Genomic DNA, 22062 nt, shown 5'->3' on the forward strand with positions numbered 1-22062 from the left:
GCCGGGGAAGTAACAGGGGTGTCGCCCTTTGGATGGAATCTGCCTGTTCAGGTGATCGATGCAGATCTTGTGGCACTGACGTGAGAGGCACTATATTCAAATGCAAAGATTATTATTTTACATACAATGTGTGGAATGACTTTGAGGCAGCAGTTAGAAGCCTGTTGAAGATTGCATGTGGTATTTATCTTTCCTGGCTGTTCGTGCTACTCATTCCTTTTCAGTTTAAGAAGGTGCATAAGTTTAATCCTTGACAAACAGTGGAATTTAAATGGGGATTGTGGGAAAATGGCTGATGGCTACTATTCCACTCTGACTTATTCTGTGTGCTCTAGATGGTTAAGATTGAGGCCTTGCTAATTAATGAGACTGTACAGTGCTTTGGGAGCCACAGCTTGCAACGTTAGAGCAACAGGAAGCACTTAAACTCCCACCATTTTCCTCCTGGTTGAGGACCCTGGTATGCACGTTGGGGAGGTAAGGAATTACAAGTCTATTTTTAGACCTTGAAATCTCGCATTCTAATCGTGTCTTCGATCTGGTTATGAAGATATATCCTTTTTGGGGAGTTTACATGGATTGAGGTTATTTTTGTAACTTGCAGTGGTGAAGATGAGATGTAAGTGCTGCAGTGTAAGAGCTTTGTTTCTTCTGTGGCACCAAACAGCAATAACTTGCATTTATATAGCACCCCTCACCAGGGTAGCGTCCCAGAGCGCTTAACACCCAGTGAGTGCTCCCAAACTAGCGTACAACACGCGTTAAATATTGCATTGCAATTCTTGCTGACGGGTCATTGCTTGGTGTAAAGCAGCCACACAGCTCAGACACTGGAATATGGGCTCACTCAATATGGGTGGGACCAGCTTCTGCATTGAACTTCAGACACACGGGAGTTCCGGGTTGGAGAGAACCGGTGTGACTTTTGCCGCACGGCTTTGAAAGTGTTCGGTAACCATATGCAGTAACCCCCTCACGAAAAAGGCTGGGGTTCGTTTCACTTCGTAGAAACCGGCCATTTGGGATTGAACAGTATGCAGTCGCTTTAAACCGAAGCCTCCCCTTATTGAGGAAATTGTGCAGTTTGATAGTTTACTTAAGCCGTGCACGTGCCTGGGGCGGCCTGTTAACTATCGGGACTTTGCACTGTGCTTTGGGGAGGGACGTGGCGCTGCAGGTGGGATGACCTCATTGCTGGCTTGTTTTGTTCTTCAGCTGTGCTGCATGTAATTCCAGTTATTCCTGAGTCAACCGGAAAGCTCTCTCTCTCTCCCCCCCTGCGCTCCCCCCCCCCCCCCCCCACCCACCCACCCAAATAAATAGCTTTCTAGTTTTCGATGTAACATTGTTTAGGTAAATAATTAAATCCTTGGATTCTACTGCTGTTCTTACTATCCTTCTCTGGCAGCTGCCCTCTTCCAAGTGCTTTGCTTTCACACTGGATCTTTGCATTTCTATCAAAGCCAGAATTCTAGGTTAATGGTGACCATTCGAGACTGCAGCAGCTATGTGAAGTCTTTTGCTGTGAGCTGTTCAGACCCTCCCACGTGAACCATTTATGTACCTCTGGGCAGTTCACTCCATTTTTCTTATTTTGAAATGTGTTGAAGTGGTTCCTTAGGTTTAAACCTTCTCGGTGCCAATCTGGAAATTGTCTCCAGGGCAATTCTGCAAACCACGCTAGCAACCAAGGACTGTATATCCAAAATGAAAGCTAGCTACGAAGCGGTCAGAATACTGTGCCTCAGTAACTGCTGAGCTGGTTAACTTCACAGTGGAATCTTGTGTCTGCGGAGCATCTCTGTAAATGCTGAGCTGCTTAATTGTCAAGTCCTTCAGCCAGCACGCCAGCCAGCTGTGCGTGACATCACCTCTCCGCATCTCTGTAACGAGTACCATTACAAAGAGCATGTTGTGCTGCAGGGGGAGGTTTTTCTGCCGGAGTGGAGCATGTGCAGCTGCGAGTACCTGTCACCAGGCGAAATGGTACAGACCGCTCTGACTTTGCAAACTACCAATCAATAACTCTTTCCTGCAGGAACTGATCGATCGGTGCTTCTGCAGAAGCTGCCTCCCCGCACTGCACGGGAATAATGAAAAGATTCAGACGACACGGGCACGAGGCGAACAGAGAGAAGATCAAGCAGGATCTGTTCCAGTTTAACAAGGTCGGTTGGTCTGTCTAGCTATATATGGCAGCGTAAATTCTCGTTACTGATCCACTGTACAGCTGTGTGTGTGTGTATACACAATGACTGCTAGTATAATTTCCAGCAAGGATTGTAGTTCCACCCGGGAAGTAGACTGTCGTACCATAGACGTTAGTCATGACCTGCACCATGAAGTCCCCTTCCTCTTGTTAACCACAAGCTTGAATTTTCCATGTACTTTCCGTGCACGGAGTAGTTGTGCCAGAACTGAGGTCATTGAACATTTAGGTAATTACGTTAAAAGCCTTTAGTTTTAATCTCTGATTGTGAAGTCTAATCGCTTGCATCGTCCCAGAGCGCTTGATAGTGATGGAGCACGACACCAAGTCGGGGGGAGGTGATCGTTGGCACGCTGGAAGAGGAAGGTCTTCAGGCACAATCTGAAGATGAGTAAGGAAGGGGTAAAGCGGAGGGATAGAGTAAGAATGTTCCAGAGTTTCGGGGCGTAGAGGCTGAAAGCACAGCCACCGATGGTGGAACAGAGGGACGTGTAGGAGACCAGAGCCGGTAGAAAGAGCCTCATGAAACCAAGCTAGCTGTTGATTATTCACATTTTCTTAGCATTGCAAAGAGAGAAGTTCTTGCTCCAATTCCCAAAGATGAGTCATGTCTCTGTGTGACATTCAGCTTTGGTAAGGGTGTATATTTATTTTAAACTGAATATCTATCTACGTGGATTAAAGTGCCTTCTTTCATGTGACTTTGCTGTTGTACTTGGGATGTTTGTCACAAGTTAAATCTTATAACACGCAGTGTAGGCTTTTACCAACTTACTAAATCTACAACTTTTTGTGTTTCTCTCTGATAGACTGTAGAACATGGGTTTCCGCACCAGCCTAGTGCTCTGGCTTACAGTCCAACTCTCCACCTCATGGCCATCGGAAGCCGATCTGGGGCCTTCAAACTGTATCTTTTCTTATAAATCAAGAAATATTCAATCAAGAAACATTTTTTTGGTCAACTAAAGAGGTTGGCCAGCACTAATGTAGCACCTTTCACATCGGCAGGATGTCCCAAGGTGCTGAAAAGCATAGCTTGGACCTTGTTACATGTTTTCTCCTGAATTTTTATTTTTATGCAACATATTCAAAACTGCTACCTGCACCAAACTCCACGCACATCACCCCAGTTCCTCGTATCTCCCAGGCGATGGATTTCCTGGTACTTGCCTTCAGCAACAAATCCATCCCCTCCCTGGCACCGCCTTATCTCTCCGATCTACTCCTCCACTCAGCTAACTTGGGCTTGATAAGCAGCCAATAGTGGCCAAGTCTTGAATTCCTATACCCCTCACCTCTGGAGTTGCCTCCTTCTACCGCTCCATCTCGTCCCCTCTCTTTGTGTCTTTTAAGATCCAACTGATGACCACCTGATCGAGAAGAGACAGATCTTTACATGTTTGTGAAGGTGAAGACAATAGAGCAGTTTGTGAGAGGGGTGTTAGCAGGGGTGGAGGCTTGTGTTGAGTATAAACACTGACTGACTAGGGCCAAATCGCCTATTCCTGTTCGCTAACTACCTGTATATTTTTATTCACCTCTAGAGGCTATTCATCCTCTTTAAGTAAAACATTTTTTGTGTGCTTACATGACTAACTTTTATAGCTGTTTTCATGTAAAGGAACACAGTTGATCGTCTCTAAAAGCTATGTAGCTATCTACACTGAGTAGGGAGATAACAATTTACAATTGTTGACCAAGACGTGGGTGAATATTTTTCGAAGACGTTAAGGCAAAGGAGAGGTAGTTTTGCAAGAGAGTTTGGGAGGAGAGGGGCGTGCTGCCTGTCCGGCTGTGTAAGCATTGAATACTTTTTGCGGGGTTTATTGAACATTATATAGTTGCACCTGAGAGTAGTTGAGTATGCCACACCAGGTGTGGTTGAATGGGCAAACCCCGCAGGGCTGCAAATACCTATAAATTTCCACGTGGAAATGATGCTCATCCTTACATTTGGTATGCAGTGCCTTTCAACAACAACTTGCATTTGCACGTCGGCAGTACATCTCAAAGTGCCTCACAGGATATACTGTATAGTGCAGTGACTGTTTTATTGTAGGTGAAACGCAGCAGATAATTTGCACACAACAGTGTGCCACAAACAGCCATGAAATGAAAATAACAGATGTGTTTTCTGATCTGTGAATCCTAATGTTTAAAGAGAACATGCTTTGGTTTTTGCTTCCAATTTTTTTTTATCTGTTTACACAGCATGGGTTTTTATATACAGCTGGTTGCAGCAGCCTAGAGCAGTTGCCTGCCTGTTGTACTAAGACACATTTGCACAGCGCTCTCTCTCTCTTTCCCCATATTGAAATCTAGAAACCTAGCTTGTCACATACTGTGGGTGTATCCTTGGGGGCCACCAGTGGTAAAGAATGCTGGAAGATGGTTCAAAGTACTGACCAAGGTGGATTAGACAAAGATAATTTAAAAGCATTGGGGGATTTTTTTTGCTAAAGCCTTTGAGATACCAAAGGATTACTAAAATGTACAGTAGCAGAAGTGGCCCTACGCACGGCTGACTTTCAGGTCTGATTGATCGAGGAGCCTCGGCGCATGATAAGCTCGTTTTCCATGCTTGAATCAGCAGGAAAAAAATAGCCGGGCTTTAATACCACTTATTATTCTGGCCAGTGTTGCTGTAGATCACCTCAGTGAGCATCGTATAGTTAGGGACTTTCTTTTAAAAAAAATTGTTTCTCCATCCAACTGAGATAAGAAATCAAAATAAACTTCCACCTTGTACCCCTCCAAACTATCCCAGTAGTCAGCTTGGTGTGTTGTCCACATCCAGAGTACTGTTGGAAACATTGGACTTCTTTATGTTGCAAACCTTCAAAGAATATATATTTTTTAAAAACTCGATTTCTAGATCCTACCGTTCGTTGTGTGATGTAATTCATCACCACAGCTGAGTAGCCAAGACAGCGCTGAGTGCCTGAATGCTGTGAAAGTGTCCAAATTTGGCTTTCTGCCGCCTTTTTCAAAGGCTTTTAAAAAATCTTGTAAAGGTGTTAATTTTCCTGCGCTTCTGATGGACTGTTAAAAGCAGTCCATTAATCACAGTGATAGCTGGTAACTGACACTATTTTATAATCAAAGCATTTTAGCTGCTGCACTGTAACTGAGGAAATCGATCTGAGAAATTGTAATGTCCTTTTAGACGTTTGTAAAGTTAGGGAATCTATTTAGATATCGCCAATATTGAACATTCTTAGCTTGGGGCAACTTTTTTTTATTCTTTAGCAATATAGTAGCGTGTTTACTCAGTGTACGCGCTGAGCTAATGGAAAACTCGCTGGAGCAGTGTTCAAGCTGTGGAAGTTGGTTAAAGCGTATGTTACACTGAGCAATGCCAAGGCAGCAGGGAACAGATCATAGGTGCAGGCTTGTGTGATACACAGTTTTAGCGTGGACACCAATCTGATTAGCAGATGGACTGGGTTACTGGGAAGACTGCTTGAGATCAGGAGATTGGATTCATTTTAAGAAACCGCCCCGATACTATAATGGGAAGGTGATGGTGGTCTGTATTCTGTGGAGATGAGGATATAAATTATATTTGTGCTTAATGTTTTGCCCCTTAACATCTGACTTTTCAAAAAAAAAAGTTATGGGGCGCCAGAAGTGGAGATCATGGGATTACATGAAGAGAATGCAGCGGTTACCCAGATACACTTTCTGCCAGAACAGGTAATTTTTATTTTCTTCCCTTTGTATGTGTTATGCAGGTATGTAAATGAAAACAGGCCCCACCTCGGTGTGTCATTTATAGCCATTCGTATTGAGACATGATTTCCCCTTGTGACCCACAAGCTTGGTCTCACTGAGGACTAGTCGGAAGCAGATGATCTCCTCCACAGTCACTTGGATGTGATGTAACAAGTAATGTAATGTGTCTCTGCCACAGGGTCACCTGGTGACACTCTTAGATGACAACAGTCTGCATTTATGGACTCTGAAGAAAACCCAAGATGGATTGACTGTGCTGAAGGAGGAGTCGCGCTTTCTCCTACGAGGGCAGCCAGGGTAAGCCATTGGTTGAGTTTAACCAAGTCTTGATTCACTTTAGATTGGCCAATTTAACTAAAGTGATAGGTGTCCCCAGTAGATCTTCCCTCCCCCCACCCCCCACCCCAATCCCCATTCGACATGTTACTCATTCTTCTAGTTAAGGTTACTTTGCCCTTGTTTGGATTACTTCTATTTTGTAAGGAGTATGAATTGTGTGTTTCAGCTGACTTCAGTTTCTGTTGGGGGATTCAGATCTTCTGTTGATGTGAGGGGGAGGGTTTATGTCAGCACAATGAGTCCTTGATTGAATCGCTGACCCATTATTCATAGTACTAAAGGATATCTTTGGAACCCAGTGGGGTTAAGTAGGTGAACATAGAATGCTTTGAGCAGAAGCGTTACTGTAATTGGGGGAGGAGAGAGGAGCTGATAGTTTAAAGAAAAAAAACATCACTGCTGGGTTTCATTCCCCATTGAAACATTTCCATTAGTGGGGATGAACTGCATCTAAGTCAACCTGTAAATAGACCTAGTGTATGTGGTGGGGCGTGCTATTGATATAAGCTAGGCAAACATTAAAGGATTGCTGATTATAAAATGACTTTATCTTAGTGTTTCTACATTAGAAATGTAGCCTCAATCATTCAAAACTGCAATACAGTATTTAAAACATCATTTCTGCTTATTGTTTCTAATGGATCTGGAGTTCTGAGGTACAGCACAAGCTGAGCTAAGGTGCAGTGTTTAATCATACAAACCTGATGTAATTTCACCTGCTGACATCTGGGACTTTTGTACAACATGGGAAGGTGTTTTCACAATGAGCCTGTCTGTACAATGAGGAGCAGTTTCTAGATGTGTTGGATGTTGTGAATGTATTGAATTAATGGCTTAGAACTCTGAGCCTCCTGATGTCTGCACAGCAGAGACTTTGCAGTGTGCTGGCACTACACCAGTGCTTCATTTCAGAGGCCCAGAAATGTTGTTGGAAGAATTAGTTTTGTGTCAAGCTGTATGACATGACCTTTTTAATTAAGAGGCGAGCGTGACACTAGAGTATCGTTACTGTGCGCTAGTTTTGAGGTTTGAAATTATCACTATGGTGAATCAGCAGTTTGACACAGCTACATGTCTTGTCTCTGACGTCCTGTTTCCTGTTTGCAGTGCTCCACCCAGCGTCACTACAGTCACTGTTGTCCTGCCACACTCGTCGGGCGAGGTGCTATATCTGGGGACAGAAGGCGGCTGCGTATGTGTGGTGGAGCAGCCAACTTTCAAAGAGCAGCACGAGAAAACCATCAGCCAGGAAGAAGTCTTACACAAGTAAGCTTTTATTGTATTTTATGTTACTGACGTTTATACAGATTAACATGCGATATGAATGGTAACAACTATAACATTGATGTCATTAGTGCTCCTCTGTTTATTTTTTTAAAAAGTAGCTTTAATTACTGTTGGGGTGGGCTGCCAACTAGTCTGTGAATAAAATCCCTTCTCAATTCAGTATCCTGATGATCCCTGATCAATGCGCGTTGGCTGATCTCATCTTGGGCAACAATGGCTGTGATGCTAATAAATAATAATCCTTGCATTTGATATAGTGCCTTATCAGGTCGTTGAGACGTCTCAAAGCGCTTCACAGGTGATTGTAAAGTGGAGTGACTGTGTATATTTTATAGACAAAATGTTGTTGGCCTTTGGGGCTGGGTTATGAAGGTTGGGGAGGATCCCACTCCCAATCACTGACAGGATTCCAGTTACAGTATTGCAGTAAATGAGGGAGGGAGTGAGCAGGACCTTACATTGCAATCTCTACTCAGAGTGCCTGAAGAGTATAAGAATCGACGTGCATTGGGGCCTGTGGAAGTCCTGCTGGAGAACCCAAGGAACCCTGATCAGCTTCTCGTCGGATACAGCAGAGGCCTTGTCGTCCTGTGGGACTTGCAAAACAACCGAGCCACCCACCACTTCCTGGGAGATCAGGTACGCTCCCGACACATGGTCATTATAACTCTCAAGCGCTCTGGGACTCTACCCCACGTGAAGGGATCTATGTAATGTACAACAAAAAAAATCATTGTGTCCTATAAAGTGCCATTAGTGCAGTGTATCTTCCCCCCCCACCTTTGTTTCCTTTGAGTCTGGGCTTACAGTGAGTGTGTGCCTCATTCAGTTGATGTTAATCATGTGTTTGTATCCTGTTCACAGCAGCTGGATAGTGTGACCTGGCAGAGGGATGGCCGGCAAATCGTCAGTTCTCACAGTGATGGCAGTTACTGTCAGTGGCCAGTATCAAGTAATGACAAACAGCCAGAGCCTTTGGAGAACAAAGTGCCTTATGGTGAGCATTGCCATCTCGTGATTGTAGAAATCCTGTGATAGTTATTTACAACAGACCTTTGCCATGGCAAGAACATTAAGTGTTGCACTCCATCCACGAAGGAGTTAGCTTTCCAATTCCCATTGATTTTTTTCCCCCCAATGGTGGGGGAATTCTCTGTGATATCTACTCTGGTTGTGCTGCTTGAACTAAATGCAATCTTGTTGTTGTTGTTGGTTCATTTTGATTAAAAGCAGCACATGGTAACCTTTGGCCGCAGTCTCTGGGGTAATGCTGCTGAACTACAGGGAGAGTTACTGGCGTGTAGAAGACAAAGTCCAGCATTGTGCAGGCCATCCACTTCAGTTCCTAAAGGTTTAGTGTAAATGTTCATCCTTTGGAGCTTTTTAAGAATGACGAATGACCTCATCAGTCTCCCTAGTTCCAGCATCCATAAAGTCTGGCTAATCTAAACCTCCACAGCAGCACTAAAGCCCAGGCACCAATCGCCCTACTCTTCGCCATGCTCCACTGGCTCTCTGCCTTCCAGTGGATCAAGATTTCAAGGTTCTCCCTCTCATAAATCTCTTTACGCACTAATACCTCCCTATCTCTGAGATCCTCTCCTACCCCACTCCTCCGCTCGCTTGCTCCCTCTGCTCGGCTAGCTCTGGAATGCCACACTGCCTGCCGCTTCCAACCCACCATTGACTTGCCACTCCCCTAAGCTATGGTATTCCCTCTATCTCACCAACTTTCTATCTTTCTTTAAATCCTCTCTGTGAAAAAAAAGTTCCTAAGGTCATTTCTCTCTTTGTCTGACTCAATCATTGTGAAGCAATCCTGAGACCTTATCCTGTGTGAGGGGCACAATGTATGCATGCAAGTTGTTGAGGACAAGTCGTTCTAAAATACCGTCTGAAGCATTTTCATACGGCTGGCCAGTAAAACACCTGCAGTTTCTACTTGTGGGAGGGGATAAATCTGTTGGGTGCTTTCCACGAGCTGTTATTAATGTCCAGCTGACAATCCCTGGCCTTTCCGAGTGCCTGGTTGCAGTCTATCGTACCTGGAATATTCTAGTAAAACCCTGTTTGCCATCTGCTGAAAGAGCTGGTTGTCATCTGTAGTGTGTCCCTATGTTCCTCTTCAGATACATGTAGTACAGAACACTTAATAAATGTTTTTCTTTCTCTCCTCCCTGTGTGTGCAGGTCCCTTCCCCTGCAAAGCCATTCCAAAGATTCTTTGGCTGTCCACCAAAAAAGGGTAAGTAGCTGCTGCCATGTACCGAGTTTTGTGTGTGTGCGTGTCCTCACGAACATCTGTCTACACTCTACAACTCAAGTCCGTGTGCGCGTAAAATAAAATAAAAAATCTGGGTCTCATTTAGTACTGAATGTGAAAGAACTGCTCTGCTTGAAGGGTGCGGTACAACTGTTCCCAGTGGTTTACATAATAATAATAATAATCCTTGCATTTGATATAGCGCTTTTCACGTCGGGAGGACGTCCCAAAGCGCTTCACAGAACACACTGTAAAGTGAATTGACTGTATATTTGTGGGCGAACGCGGCAGCCAATTGCGCACAGCAATGTCCCACAAACAGTCGTAGATTGAAAATGACCAATTTTTATTATTGTTTTTGGTTTTGAAGGGATTATTATTAGGCGTGTGGAGTAAGGAAACTTGCCCAAGATTTTGCCCTGCCTGGAATTGAACTCGGGTCTCTCGCTTGCAAAGCGAGTGCTCTAACCACTGAGCTACAGGACTCCACAAATATACATATACATTTTGTTTCGTTTTCTCCAGGTCCCCGTTTATTATCTTCAAAGGAGGAATGCCCCGTGCCAGCTATGGTGACCGGCACAGTATTTCAGTCATACATGGCGCCAAACAGACAGCATTTGACTTCACCTCTCGAGTGATTGATTTCTTTGTTGTTAATGAGGATGGACCTGATTCAGGTACGTAATCGCTTGTTAGTTTCTCTTAAGTTCACAATGTAATCAAAGGATAAATTATATTTTACTAAATTGTGCATAAAGATGAAGCACACTTTGTGTCTCTTAGTTGTTCGTCAGTGTTTTTTTAAAAGCTTATAGTTGCTGGTTAGACACACCCACAGACACACACACACACATACTCCAGCCTGGGACACATACTCTTGCCTCTTACAGTATAATATTGCACAAGGAACAATTCAACTGTGAATACCTCTCTCCTTTTCTCTAAGCAGTTAACCTGTCGCAACAGCATTGCCATACCACAGGATGCTGTTTTGTTAAATTGGTTGCAGCCTGGGTAAACAATAGTGCTTTAACACTGAATCAGGGGCAGTATTCTGAACACCAACCCTGACACTCAGACATTAGGATGTGGCAGCTTCTACTGTTCGGTAAAGAGCCTGCAGTGTCGCACTAAACCCCTAAAATTAACACGTCTATGTTGGATGAGATAATTGCAGTTATCAGCACTTCCTCAACACAGATTGTGTTAATTACACAGTGTATTTCCTTTGAGTTAAATTTAATTTGTATACTTCTCACTGTGCTCCATATCTGTGTGATATACAATATGTGTGTGTGTATTTGTTTCTATGGAAACTTGCACTGCTGCAGGCCTCCTGAAATGAGCTGTATTGTTGTGGTGGGTAAAGTTTGGGCTCCACAACAGCTTGCGTGTATGTAGCGCCCTTCACGCAGGATAGGGTCCTGGAGCACTTAACAGTGGCGGAGTCTGATACCGAGCCAGGGGGAGAGGTGACCGTAAGCACGATCCAAAAGGCAGGATTTGAAAGTGGGGATGGGGCAGGGAAGAGGGAATGATGGAGTGTTCCAGAGTCCCTGACTGACCGACTGACTGCGCCTCTGTGCAGAGTGTGATGAGCCAAGCGCTCTGGCAGTTCTAGCGGAGGAAGAGCTGGTGGTCATTGATCTGAAGACTCCCTCATGGCCAGTGATTCAGCCGCCATACTTGATCCCTCTCCATTGTTCAGCCATTACCTGCTCCCATCACGTCTCCAACATCCCCATCAAACTGTGGGAGAAAATCGTCGCTGCAGGGAGCAAGCAAAACACTCACTACTCGAACAAGGTAGGAACTCAAATCTTGTCGTCCCTTCTTTGTTCTCTGCTGTCCCTAGTGTGTTGGGGTGGGGGGGGGAAGGAGATTAGGTTGAATGATTGTCCCACTGTTGACAGTGACACTCTGAAGATTGAGCACTTGACCAACATGCAGTCGTCACTAATGGCTGTGGAAATTGTGCTTTGAATAATTGTTGCCGTCTGAGCGAAAAAGAGGAAAGTATCAACTTACTGTGTTCAGTGGACCTCTCCTGGTCATGTCCAAACCCTGCATCCCCATGACGCAAATATTAATTCACAGACTGATGCCTTTTAAAGGTTAGCTAAAGTGGGCTGTTCTGACCCCTTAAATGATTACAAAATATACAGTCGCTGCACTTTACAGTATATTCTTTGAGACGTCTCGAAGACGTGATACGGCGCTATAATCAAATCCGAGAATTATTGTGATTGGTTAATTGTTTTTGTCTTCACAGCCGTGGCCAATCAATGGTGGTAAAAGCATTGCCTCTGAGCCCCCTCAGAGAGACCTGCTGCTCACTGGGTAAGTGGGCCACCTTCATCACAGATCTTCCTCTTCACTTCTAAAGTTTGGCTTAATTTTCTTTAGAACTGTTCCAGTATTTATTGCAATAAATCAGAGTGTGGGGAATAAACATGTCCGCAAACTCGGGAGGCAAGGGGTGGAGAGGCACACCCAGATTTACAAAGATTGTTACCAGACCACGCTGGACACACCCAGCCGGAGATTTCCGTTTGGATTGGAATGCTGATTTTCGCTCCCTCTCGGAAGGACCCGCGCTACTTCCCTAATTCCAGAGCGCTAGGCGCAGGTTGACTAGAACCGAATGGGGTCTCCTTGGAGCTGAACTGGCTTCCAAGGTGACGTGTTTGTCGACGGAATGTCAGGATCGAGCCAGCCCTCCGAAGTGGTCTCGGCACTCTGGTTCCTGAGCCAGGCGAGTCCGCAGTATTGCTGATGACAGCACAGCCCAGCCTGGGTCATCGGCAGGACCAGTGAAGCTTTGAGACATCCAAATGCAAGGAATATTATTTTCCAGGTTTTGCCGGATCCCACGTGTAATCATTTCTTTTCTGCTCTTCTCAGGCACGAAGACGGAACGGTGCGTTTCTGGGATGCATCGGGAGTCTGCCTGAAGCCGCTCTACAAACTGAGCACCGTGAGCGTGTTCCACACAGACGCCGATCACAACGACAACCTCAATCAGTCTGGGGAGGACGAGTGGCCCCCCTTGCGGAAGGTAAGGAGCCGGAAATAAATAACTGTTAAAAGTTTTGTCTGTTACATTGCGGGAGGCGTTAAAGGGTCCAGATGCCAGTCAGGCCAGGGACTTGGTTAGGCACCCGTTTGGTCGGACTGGTTTCACTGCAGTAGCAGTTGATGGAACAGGCCCGAATGGCAGCTAATCGTGGCTTTAATTGTTAACCCTTTGAATATTTAATCTGTTCTTCTGGACGCCATTGGAAATATCACATTTGCTGTGTGTGCATGTGCCTGTGACCTGTCGGCGGCTACAGGTCATGCTCTTGCTTTGCTCCGCTCTGCTTCACCTTCCCAGGCACAGAGCAGCGATGTCGTGAACTGTGGAAAATTCCATTCAGTGGCTACTTCCGTAACATCGCCCGACTCCGCCACTATCTCACCCCTCAGGCCGCTGAAACTTTTGTTCATGCCTTCATCACCTCCAGGCTCGACTATGCAAACGCCCTGCTTGTCGGCTTCCCAACTCCTCCCTCCACAGCTGCAGATAATCCAGAACTCTGCAGCCCGTGTCCTCTCCCGCACCAAACTCCGTGACACCATCTCCCCCACTCTCGTCCGACTCCATTGGCTCCCTATCCTTCAGAGGATCCAGTTCAAGATCCTGGTCCTCACCTACAAAGCCCTCCATGGCCTCGCCCCACCCTACCTCTGCGACTTCCTAACCCCCTACCAACCCTCTCGCTCCCTCCGCTCAGCCGGCTCTGTGCTGGTCCACGTCCCCCAACCCCCCTGTCCCACCATTGACAGGAGAGCCTTCAGCCTCTTTGGCTCCAACCTCTGGAACTCCATCCCCCAATCACTCTGCCTCGCCCCTCCTTAGCCTCTTTCAAGTCCCACCTCAAGACACTCCTCTTCGACCATGCCATCGGTCACCCCCCTTCCCCTCCCCTCCTTTCTCTTTTTCCCCCCCACCCCCAGCTCGGGTCTGAAATGCTGTACACTGTCCAGCGCCTTGGGACGTCCTCCCGACGTGAAAGGCGCTCTATAAATGGAATCTTGTTGTTGTTGTACACACATGTGTATTTTCCTTACCTGCTGATGCTGATATCTCCACAGGTCGGTTCCTTTGATCCGTACAGTGATGATCCCAGACTGGGAATCCAGAAGATTCATCTATGCAAGTACAGTGGTTACTTGACAGTGGCCGGGACAGCGGGGCAAGTACGTACTCCTCGCATTGCATACAGCGGCAGATACCCTGCTGGTTACACAGGCACATTGAGCGAGCACATTTCTAGGAGCTTGTGTGTGCACGTGTAGGTAATCTATATGCATGCACGCACACACACGTGCAGAGAAGACCTTCCCCTGTACAGTTAATGCAGCTGATATTTCCTAACTTGCTGAGCAAAGAGAGAACCAGCAACCTCACGTGTGATGGATAGTAAATTGGTCATTTTCAATCCACGACTGTTTGTGGGATATTGCTGTGCACAATTGGCTGCCGTGTTTCGCCCACAAATATACGGTCAATTCACTTTACAGCATATTCTGTGAAGCGCTTTGAGACGTCAAGAAGACGTGAAAAGCGCTATATCAAATGGAAGGATTATTATTATTATCCTGTAACCTTTTACTGTGTATCGCCTCCGGCAGGTTTTGGTGATGGAGCTGAACGACGAGCCAGTTGACCAGGAAGTGGCCTGTACAGTGGTGGACATCTTACAAGATCAGGACACCTTCAAGTGGAAAGGTCACGAGAGGCTGAACCCACACGATGACCCCGTTCACTTCCCCCCCGGTTTCCAGCCTTTCGTGCTGGTTCAGTGCCTACCTCCAGCCGTGGTTACCTCACTCGCTCTGCACTCCGAATGGAAACTGGTGACGTTTGGGACGAGTCATGGTTTTGGGCTCTTCGACTACCAGCAAAAGCGCACAGTCATGATCAGGTTGGTGTTGTCTGTTGTTGCAGGTGAGGAGTACAGAATCCTGGCATTTAACAGAGCGCCTTTCACATTAGGAGGATGTCTCAAAGCCCATCACAGGATATACTGTAAAATGTCGTGACTGTAATTTTTTTGTATGTTAACATTAAGGTGAACACGTAAGTGAAATATGTATCCCGTAGCACTGTATCCCTCCAATGTAACCTGTTTTATTCCCGGCTCTAGGTGTACACTGCACCCCAGTGATCAGCTGGCTCTGGAGGGACCCCTCTCCCGGGTAAAATCCATTAAGAAATCGCTGAGGCAGTCTTTCCGTCGTATCCGGGGAAGCCGAATGTCTGGGAGAAAGCGACCAGGGATACCTGGAAGCAATGCTGCAAAGGTACGAAAATTTACTGGGACTTGTAAAGGTTATCCAGGGACACGATTGAGATTGGTCTTTCACAAGGACCCCCAATGTGATCTGGTTCAGGACCCCCCCCCCCCCCCGATGCCTTAATCTGTCCCTAGTCTTTCAGATCTCCCTGTAGCTGAATGTACAGCACCTTGGGACGTCCTCCTGACGTGAAAGGCACTATACAAATGTAATTTGTTGTTCTACTGAGCCATGTCACCATCTGCTGGTATGTTGGCAGAAATACATTTAAGCACACGGACTCCTGCCATAGGATGAGTAACCACATTGAGGTGTTGTCACTATCAAAGGGATTGACTGGTTCACAGAATTTCTCGTATCCCGGGGTAGAAGATGACAGCTTGGCACTTTGGGGGATCGAGCTTTCCGGGTCACAAGAGGAAGAGTTGTTAATTGAAAATAGTTTGGATTTTGACACTAAAAGCAATTGCACCGTTCGGATATTTGCCACGGAAAATATTCCGGGCTGTTTCAGAGGGTGAAAGTCACGAGGAGCACAGTTTATACTGTAAAGCGATCAGGTGAGACTGGAATTTACCCTTGGCCCAAGGCTGTCTTGTGATTAACGTGAGTGTTTGTCTTTGTGGTTTAGGTGCAGGAGGCCAATGCAAGGCTGGGGCAGGAGGCACTGAATGAGATGGAGCTGGCCCCAGTGCAGCGCAGGATTGAGGCACGTTCCGCTGATGACTCCTTCACAGGATTTGTCCGGACACTTTATTTTGCTGATTCCTTTATAAGAGACGGTGAGAGAGAGGTTCTTCAACAACATTTACACTTTGAGCCTTTCATGTTGGGAGATAATCATAATAATAATCCTTGTGTTTGATATAGCGCTTTATCACAGCTTTGAGACGTCTCAAAGCGCTTCACAGAATATACTGTAAAGTAGAGCGACTGTAGATTATCTCGAAGTGCTTTAACGCAGGTTGGTAGAAGTACATTGTTGGTAGAGTAGGAGCCTCAGTTGGTGGGGGAGGAGGGAGAGGTAGCTGAAATCACAGAAAAGAGTTTGTTTCCAGCCACAAGTGAAAACAAAGAGAGAGGGAAGGGAGAGGTGAAGTGGGGGGGACTTCTTGACCGATTTCCAGCTCTTTGTGACATTTTTCTATGTGAAAAGCTGTATAAGTACACTTGGTTGGTTTTATTCGGTAACTGTTTGGGTCCTGTGCGCTAATGTACATTCAATCTCTAACCTGAAGCTGCCATAACAGTAGTGTGTGTGTGTATTTTCTGCACAGCTTCCTCTCACTCTCACGGCCCATCATTGTGGGCTGGCACAAATGGTGGAACAATATTTGCGTATAGCATACACATTCCCCCAGTGGAGAGGAGGATGGAGGAGCCAGTAACTGCAGTCCAGGGTGAGTTTAAGTCACGTTAACTGTAACTGCAATACTTTCAATTTGCTGTTACAAAATTCAGTCTGAATGTGAACTCATTGGTAGCTCTGAGCTGTGCCCCGCATGGGAATAGAGATGCCACCCTCCCAGTGTCTGTGTGAGCAGAGGACACAAATGATGAGCTTGCGAACACATTTATTTTATTTCTGGTAGAAAATGTTCCTTAACAGCTAACATCACACCTTGTCAGTTTGAGGAGCTTAAAACCCTCGCCTCTGAAGTTCAGACGTGTTTGGCTTGCAAACGAGCCTTTCAAATCCAACTGGGATACGAGGAAAGGGGAAAGAGTAGGGGGAGTGGGGACTGAGCGGGCAGCTCTTCCAAAGAGCTGGCATAGGCACAATGGGCCGAATGGCCTCCTTCTTTGCTGTAACATTGTATGATTCCTTTACTTGACTTCACAGCAAAGGAAATCCAGCTGATGCACAGAGCTCCTGTCATCGGCATATTTATCCTGGACGGCCGAGGAGTTCCTCTCCCGGAACCTCTGGAAGCTTCACACGATCTCTCCAGGAGCCCAGACATGCACAGCAGCCACGTGCTGCTTGTTGTGTCCGAGGAGCAGTTTAAGGTAACGACCTCCCTGTTTGCCAGGTGATTTGGGTTGGAATACAAGCGGTCTGGGGCGCTGCCCTCCGTGAGGAGGAGGGCTGTATAAATGCAAGTTGTCGTCGTTGGATCTTGCTTGAACCTTTCACGATAACTGTTACCAGAAACGAAAGTAAATCAGTTGCGTATTTTCCTGTATTTGATTTTTTTTTAAAAAAATGGAATAGCGAGGAAAATATCACAATTGATTCCTTATTGAGAACAAACGGCTCAGATTATTGCCCTTTCTGTTCTATTCCAGTAATTGTTTATTGTGGTGAAATGCTGCAGTGTGCGAGAGAGATAGAGAGAGAGATTTAAGAACTCGGTAACTTATGAGGAATTGTGGATGTGCCCAGTGCTTGGCTCTGCCTTTCACCGCTCACACCACCAGCTCACAGCGATTGACGTGTTTACAGTCACGTTCCTTTTTTCCCCTCGGTCACCTCCCTCTCCCCCTGGCTCGGGGTCAGACTCTGCCACTGTCGAGGGGCTCTGAGATGCTGCCCTGCGTGAAGGGCTCGATATAAATGCAAGTTGTTGGTGGCGGTGCTCTGCTCCGGCTGTAACTGGATTCCACTCTTGCCGACAGATATTCACGTTGCCGAAGGTCAGCACCAAACTGAAGTTGAAGCTGACGGCGGTGGAAGGTTCCCGTGTGAGGAGAGTGTCCGTGGCCAATTTCAACAGCAGCAAGACTGACGAGTACAGTGAGAACGGCCTCTTGGTTCTCACAAACCTCGGTGATGTCCAGGTGGTCTCTCTGCCCGCCCTCAAATCTCAGGTCCGCTACGAGTGTATCCGGAAAGAGGACGTCAGCGGGATTGCGTCCTGCGTGTTCACAAAGTCCGGACAAGGTGAGAGCTATGGCTCGTCGCTGTTGAAGTGAAGTTAATACTGGCAGCTTTAGTAGGGTGACGGCAGGAACCCACCCAGCTCCTTCACCGTCCAGAACTCCGCAGTCCGTGTCCTCTGCTACACCAGGCTCTGCGAGCCTATCGCCCCCACCCCCCATCCTCGCTCGGCTCCATCCAAATTGCTTCATAGCCTGGCCACATCTTACCGCTGTCACCTCCCGCACCCAACTGTGCTGCCTGTTCCTTCTCTTCAGTGAACACTAGCCTGCTTTATTTCCCCCGCCTGATGCACCTCACCATCGGTCTGCAAGCTTTCAACCATTCTACCCCCTCCTCGTCCTCAGTTGTTATATTGAACTCCCATTTAACACAGATCTGATATCTGCCTGTAGCTTCCTGTACCTCTGGCCCAATGCCTCCTAATTCAGGAACATTCACTAGTCTGGCTGTACCTACCGTCACCATGACTAGAAATTTGACCCACTACAAAATGTGGTGGTTGTTTCTGTATTTTCAGGTTTTTACCTCATCTCCCCCTCTGAGTTTGAGAGGTTTTCAGTCTCTTCAAAGTGGGTGGTGGAGCCCAGGTCCATTATTGAGACAGAGGGAACAGGGATCAGGCCTTTTCACCGGAAAAAAAGCCAGGATGGAGGCTCAACACATTCCAACTCCAGGTGAGGCTACTAAAGCACACAATCCACTGTGTAGTATATTTCGCCTATAAAATATACAGTCGCTACACTTTACAGTATATTCTGTGAAGTGCTTTGAAACGTCTCGAAGACGTGATAAGGCGCTATAATCAAATCCAAGGATTATTATTATTTTCAGGGACAAACAGCAGTAACAACTTGCATTTTATATAGCGCCGCTTCACTCAGGATAGTCTCTCGGAGCTTAAAACGAAAGCTTGAAAGGGGACCTTTGGGTTTATTCAGCAGATGGTTTTGCACTCTTGCCTCCGAGTCAGAGGGTTGTGAGTTCAAGGCATCGTGATTTTTGGGTCCATAGTTTTGATTGATGTTCTGTTGCAGCGCTGGGGAAAGTGCTGCATTGTCACTGAGGTGCCAACCTTCAGATGTTAAATTGGGGGCCTGTCTCCCTGTTCAGATGGATATTAAAGCTCCCACTGTTAGAAAAGGGAAAGGGGTTTCTCCTGGAGTCGTGGCCAGTCCCTCAGATAAAATTGATCATTCACTTCATAGCAGCCAATTGCGCACAGCAATGTCCCACAAACAGTCGTAGATTGAAAATGACCAATTTATTATTGTGGAGTCCTGTACCTCAGTGGTTAGAGCACTCGCTTTGCAAGTGAGAGACCTGAGTTCAATTCCAGGCAGAGGGCCAAACCTTGGGCAAGTTTCCTTACTCCACACAGAGCCTAATAATAATCCCTCCAAAACCAAAAACAATAACAAATTGGTCATTTTCAATCTACAACGCTTTGTGGGACATTACTGTGCGCAATTGGCTGCCGCGTTCGCCCACAAATATACAGTCAATTCACTTTACAGTGTGTTCTGTGAAGCGCTTTGGGACGTCCTCCCGACGTGAAAAGCGCTATATCAAATGCAAGGATTATTATTATTATAGCTGTTTGTGGGGCGATGCTGTGCACGAAATTGGCTGCTGCAGTTCGATACACATAGTCTAAACACTTGGTACAAGCAAACAATCGTGTCTCACTCTCCATTCCTCAGGCCATTTAGTTGGATGATTGTGCCCACAGTACTGATACATTCAATGTGAATTGTGAACTCGCTTCCTGTTGATTCCTGTCTCAGTGATAAATTGGCTCAGGGCAGATCATGTTGACAACATTAATACTGATGACTGTTCATTTCCAGGGAGGCTCCACAGGCACGACAGCGCTGTGGATCCAACAGGAAAGATAGCGATGGAAGTGAGGGGGACGGTGAGTGGATCTGGCTGAGGGTATGCGTTGTGGCGGACGGGCAGAATTCCCATTGCCGGGAATGAGAACACAAATCTGAACATTTTGCATGTACCTGATGTCACCACATCATTCAAATCTAAATCAACATTTACCGACCGACGTACTTTGAATGGGGGTGGGAGGGGGTTCTTACGAGGGTAGATTAATCTTTTCGGTCTCTTTTCCTTCCAGCAGGAAAGAAAGTCGGGATGATCATGGAACACGCTCTGCTCAACGACGAAAGTAAGTAACCCCGGCTCGGCTGAAACGCTAGGTTTCCATACAGCAAGGCTTCTGTCCGGCTAAAGATCCCCTTTGTGTTTGTCCAGGGATTCTACACGAGGTTCAGAGCACGCTGGAGTCGGAGTCTGCAGCACCTGACAGATTGTAGGTATCGCAGCTGGGTGGGGGAGGGTGGGAGTGGGTGGAGATGGGCATGAGAGGAGAGAGGTGGAGGGAAGGGTGGGAGGGGAACGAGGGTGGGGGAGCAGGGGAGGGAAGGGTGGGAGGGGAACGAGGGTGGGGGAGAGAGTGGAATGGCGAAGATTGTTATGCAAGAGTCTCCATTCAGAATATCTAATGGCCCAGGGCTCTGCCACTCTTGTGGTTAGCAGCTGAACATCCTGACCTACTGCCTTGTTGTTTGCAGGAGCTTCGGCTATTTGGACAGGAATTCAAAGAAAATGTCTGGAGCAGGCCAGCACCACGAACAAAGGCTGATTAATGGAGGTGGGTGTAAGGGACACGAAATGCCCTGGAAACCATTAGCTCGCGGGTAGAGAGAGTGACTAAAATCGCTCCCCAACGAGCAGTCTCAAAGTGCTTTGCTCTTATCAGTGCCAACGCATCTCGTGGGGAGTGAGGGGAGACAGCAGCATCAGTAACATGCTCATCGGCACTGAGCTAATTCAGCTCCTTTACTCGGTTACACTACACGCGAGTGACATTAAATAACTATAGGGCCAGCGGCGTGCAATGGTGAGGGTGTTATTACCCTCAGTTGCTAATATTCTCACTTGAAGATCATTGAGTGCAGACGTGAAGATGTCAGCCGGCCTGAGGAGCGAACGATCGGACATCCCGTTGTTTATTTGCAATGTTAATTCACCCTTCGTTTAGACCGTCGCACCACTTAATCCTCACAAACGGGATCTTCGATCTTCTCTCCCGAACAGATTGACGGTGACGGTTTTAGCGACGCTGACGGCAGCTCGTGTCACGCGCTCTGCCACAACACTACGAGTGGGGCTTCTGTCGGTGGGGAGGGAGCCGTGGAGAGAAGGCTCAGTGCCTGACTGACGAACGGACAGCTCGGAGAGACGCCAGCTCATTTTAGTGCCTAACTCACTATGCCCTGCTTCACCTTTCGATGGAATACTTCACTGGATCCTTTCCTCGGTTTTTCTATCTCTCTTTGCACAGTCACTAAACGTGATGGATTTTAATTCAAAATAACTGCCTGGGTGCAAATAGTTTTAAAATAGGGAAAACTTTATACTGCTGTAGAACTTTTTAAAAATGGTTTTAGACCTTTTCTTATGGGTGTTTCCAAACTTTTGAATGAAAGTGAAATGTAGAAATACTTTTTTTTTTAAAAAAATTACAGAACATTTAGTCAAATTTAATATATATGTATAATTTAGTTCCTGGTGGCTGCTGTAATTGTTTTACTGGTGAGGAAATATTTTGATACAAATGAGATGGTTTTAGTGAGTTTAAAAAGGTGCTCCTCCCGGGAGCCTATTTTTGTAGCCAATCACGTCAGTAGGAATCCTAATGAAAATCCACAACAAACACTACTCTACTGACCAATAAATTAAACCATTTTCACATTGCGTGCGTGTTTGTGTGTGTGCGTGTGTGCGTGCGTGTCGTGTCACACGCAGGAAGTAACAGAAGAAGTAATAATAATAATCCTTGCATTTGATATAGCGCTTTTCACGTCGGGAGGACGTCCCAAAGCGCTTCACAGAACACACTGTAAAGTGAATTGACCGTATATTTGTGGGCGAACGCACTATAAGGATATAAGGCACTATATCCAATGCAAGTAGTATTATTATG

At 46.3% G+C, this 22062-nt stretch overlaps 1 protein-coding gene across 3 annotated transcripts; it reads left to right on the forward strand.

Moving 5' to 3' along the window:
* Positions 1–232: 232 nt before the first annotated feature.
* Positions 233–21833, forward strand: llgl2 (LLGL scribble cell polarity complex component 2). Of its 3 annotated transcripts, none has more exons than XM_042342371.1 (26): positions 233–477; positions 2039–2168; positions 3019–3116; positions 5824–5905; positions 6123–6241; positions 7391–7549; positions 8047–8209; positions 8435–8567; positions 9760–9814; positions 10358–10512; positions 11424–11641; positions 12108–12175; positions 12740–12893; positions 13973–14077; positions 14513–14805; positions 15028–15184; positions 15810–15960; positions 16456–16578; positions 17022–17188; positions 17798–18062; positions 18580–18736; positions 19910–19977; positions 20191–20241; positions 20328–20385; positions 20648–20727; positions 21174–21833. In XM_042342371.1, the coding sequence occupies exons 2-26, from the start codon at positions 2094–2096 to the stop codon at positions 21176–21178; spliced, it is 3159 nt and encodes a 1052-aa protein (XP_042198305.1). In that variant the 5' UTR covers positions 233–477; positions 2039–2093; the 3' UTR covers positions 21179–21833. The 3 variants fall into 3 exon arrangements, with proteins under 3 accessions (XP_042198305.1, XP_042198307.1, XP_042198306.1); XM_042342373.1 differs by having other exon boundaries at positions 237–477; positions 20194–20241; XM_042342372.1 differs by lacking the exon at positions 233–477 and adding an exon at positions 1116–1177.
* Positions 21834–22062: the final 229 nt, after the last annotated feature.

The sequence above is a fragment of the Callorhinchus milii genome, unplaced genomic scaffold (assembly GCF_018977255.1).
Source record: "Callorhinchus milii isolate IMCB2004 unplaced genomic scaffold, IMCB_Cmil_1.0 Scaffold20, whole genome shotgun sequence".
NCBI lineage: Eukaryota > Metazoa > Chordata > Chondrichthyes > Chimaeriformes > Callorhinchidae > Callorhinchus > Callorhinchus milii.

What these genes read in the sequence shown, in the direction of transcription:
- llgl2 (XM_042342371.1), top strand. Translation starts at nt 2,094, where the DNA reads ATGAAAAGATTCAGACGACACGGGCACGAGGCGAACAGAGAGAAGATC. An exon ending in TGGCTGTCCACCAAAAAAGG is followed by an intron (nt 9,815 to 10,357) that starts GTAAGTAGCTGC and finishes CGTTTTCTCCAG; the next exon opens with GTCCCCGTTTATTATCTTCA. An exon ending in CTGGAAGCAATGCTGCAAAG is followed by an intron (nt 15,185 to 15,809) that starts GTACGAAAATTT and finishes TTTGTGGTTTAG; the next exon opens with GTGCAGGAGGCCAATGCAAG.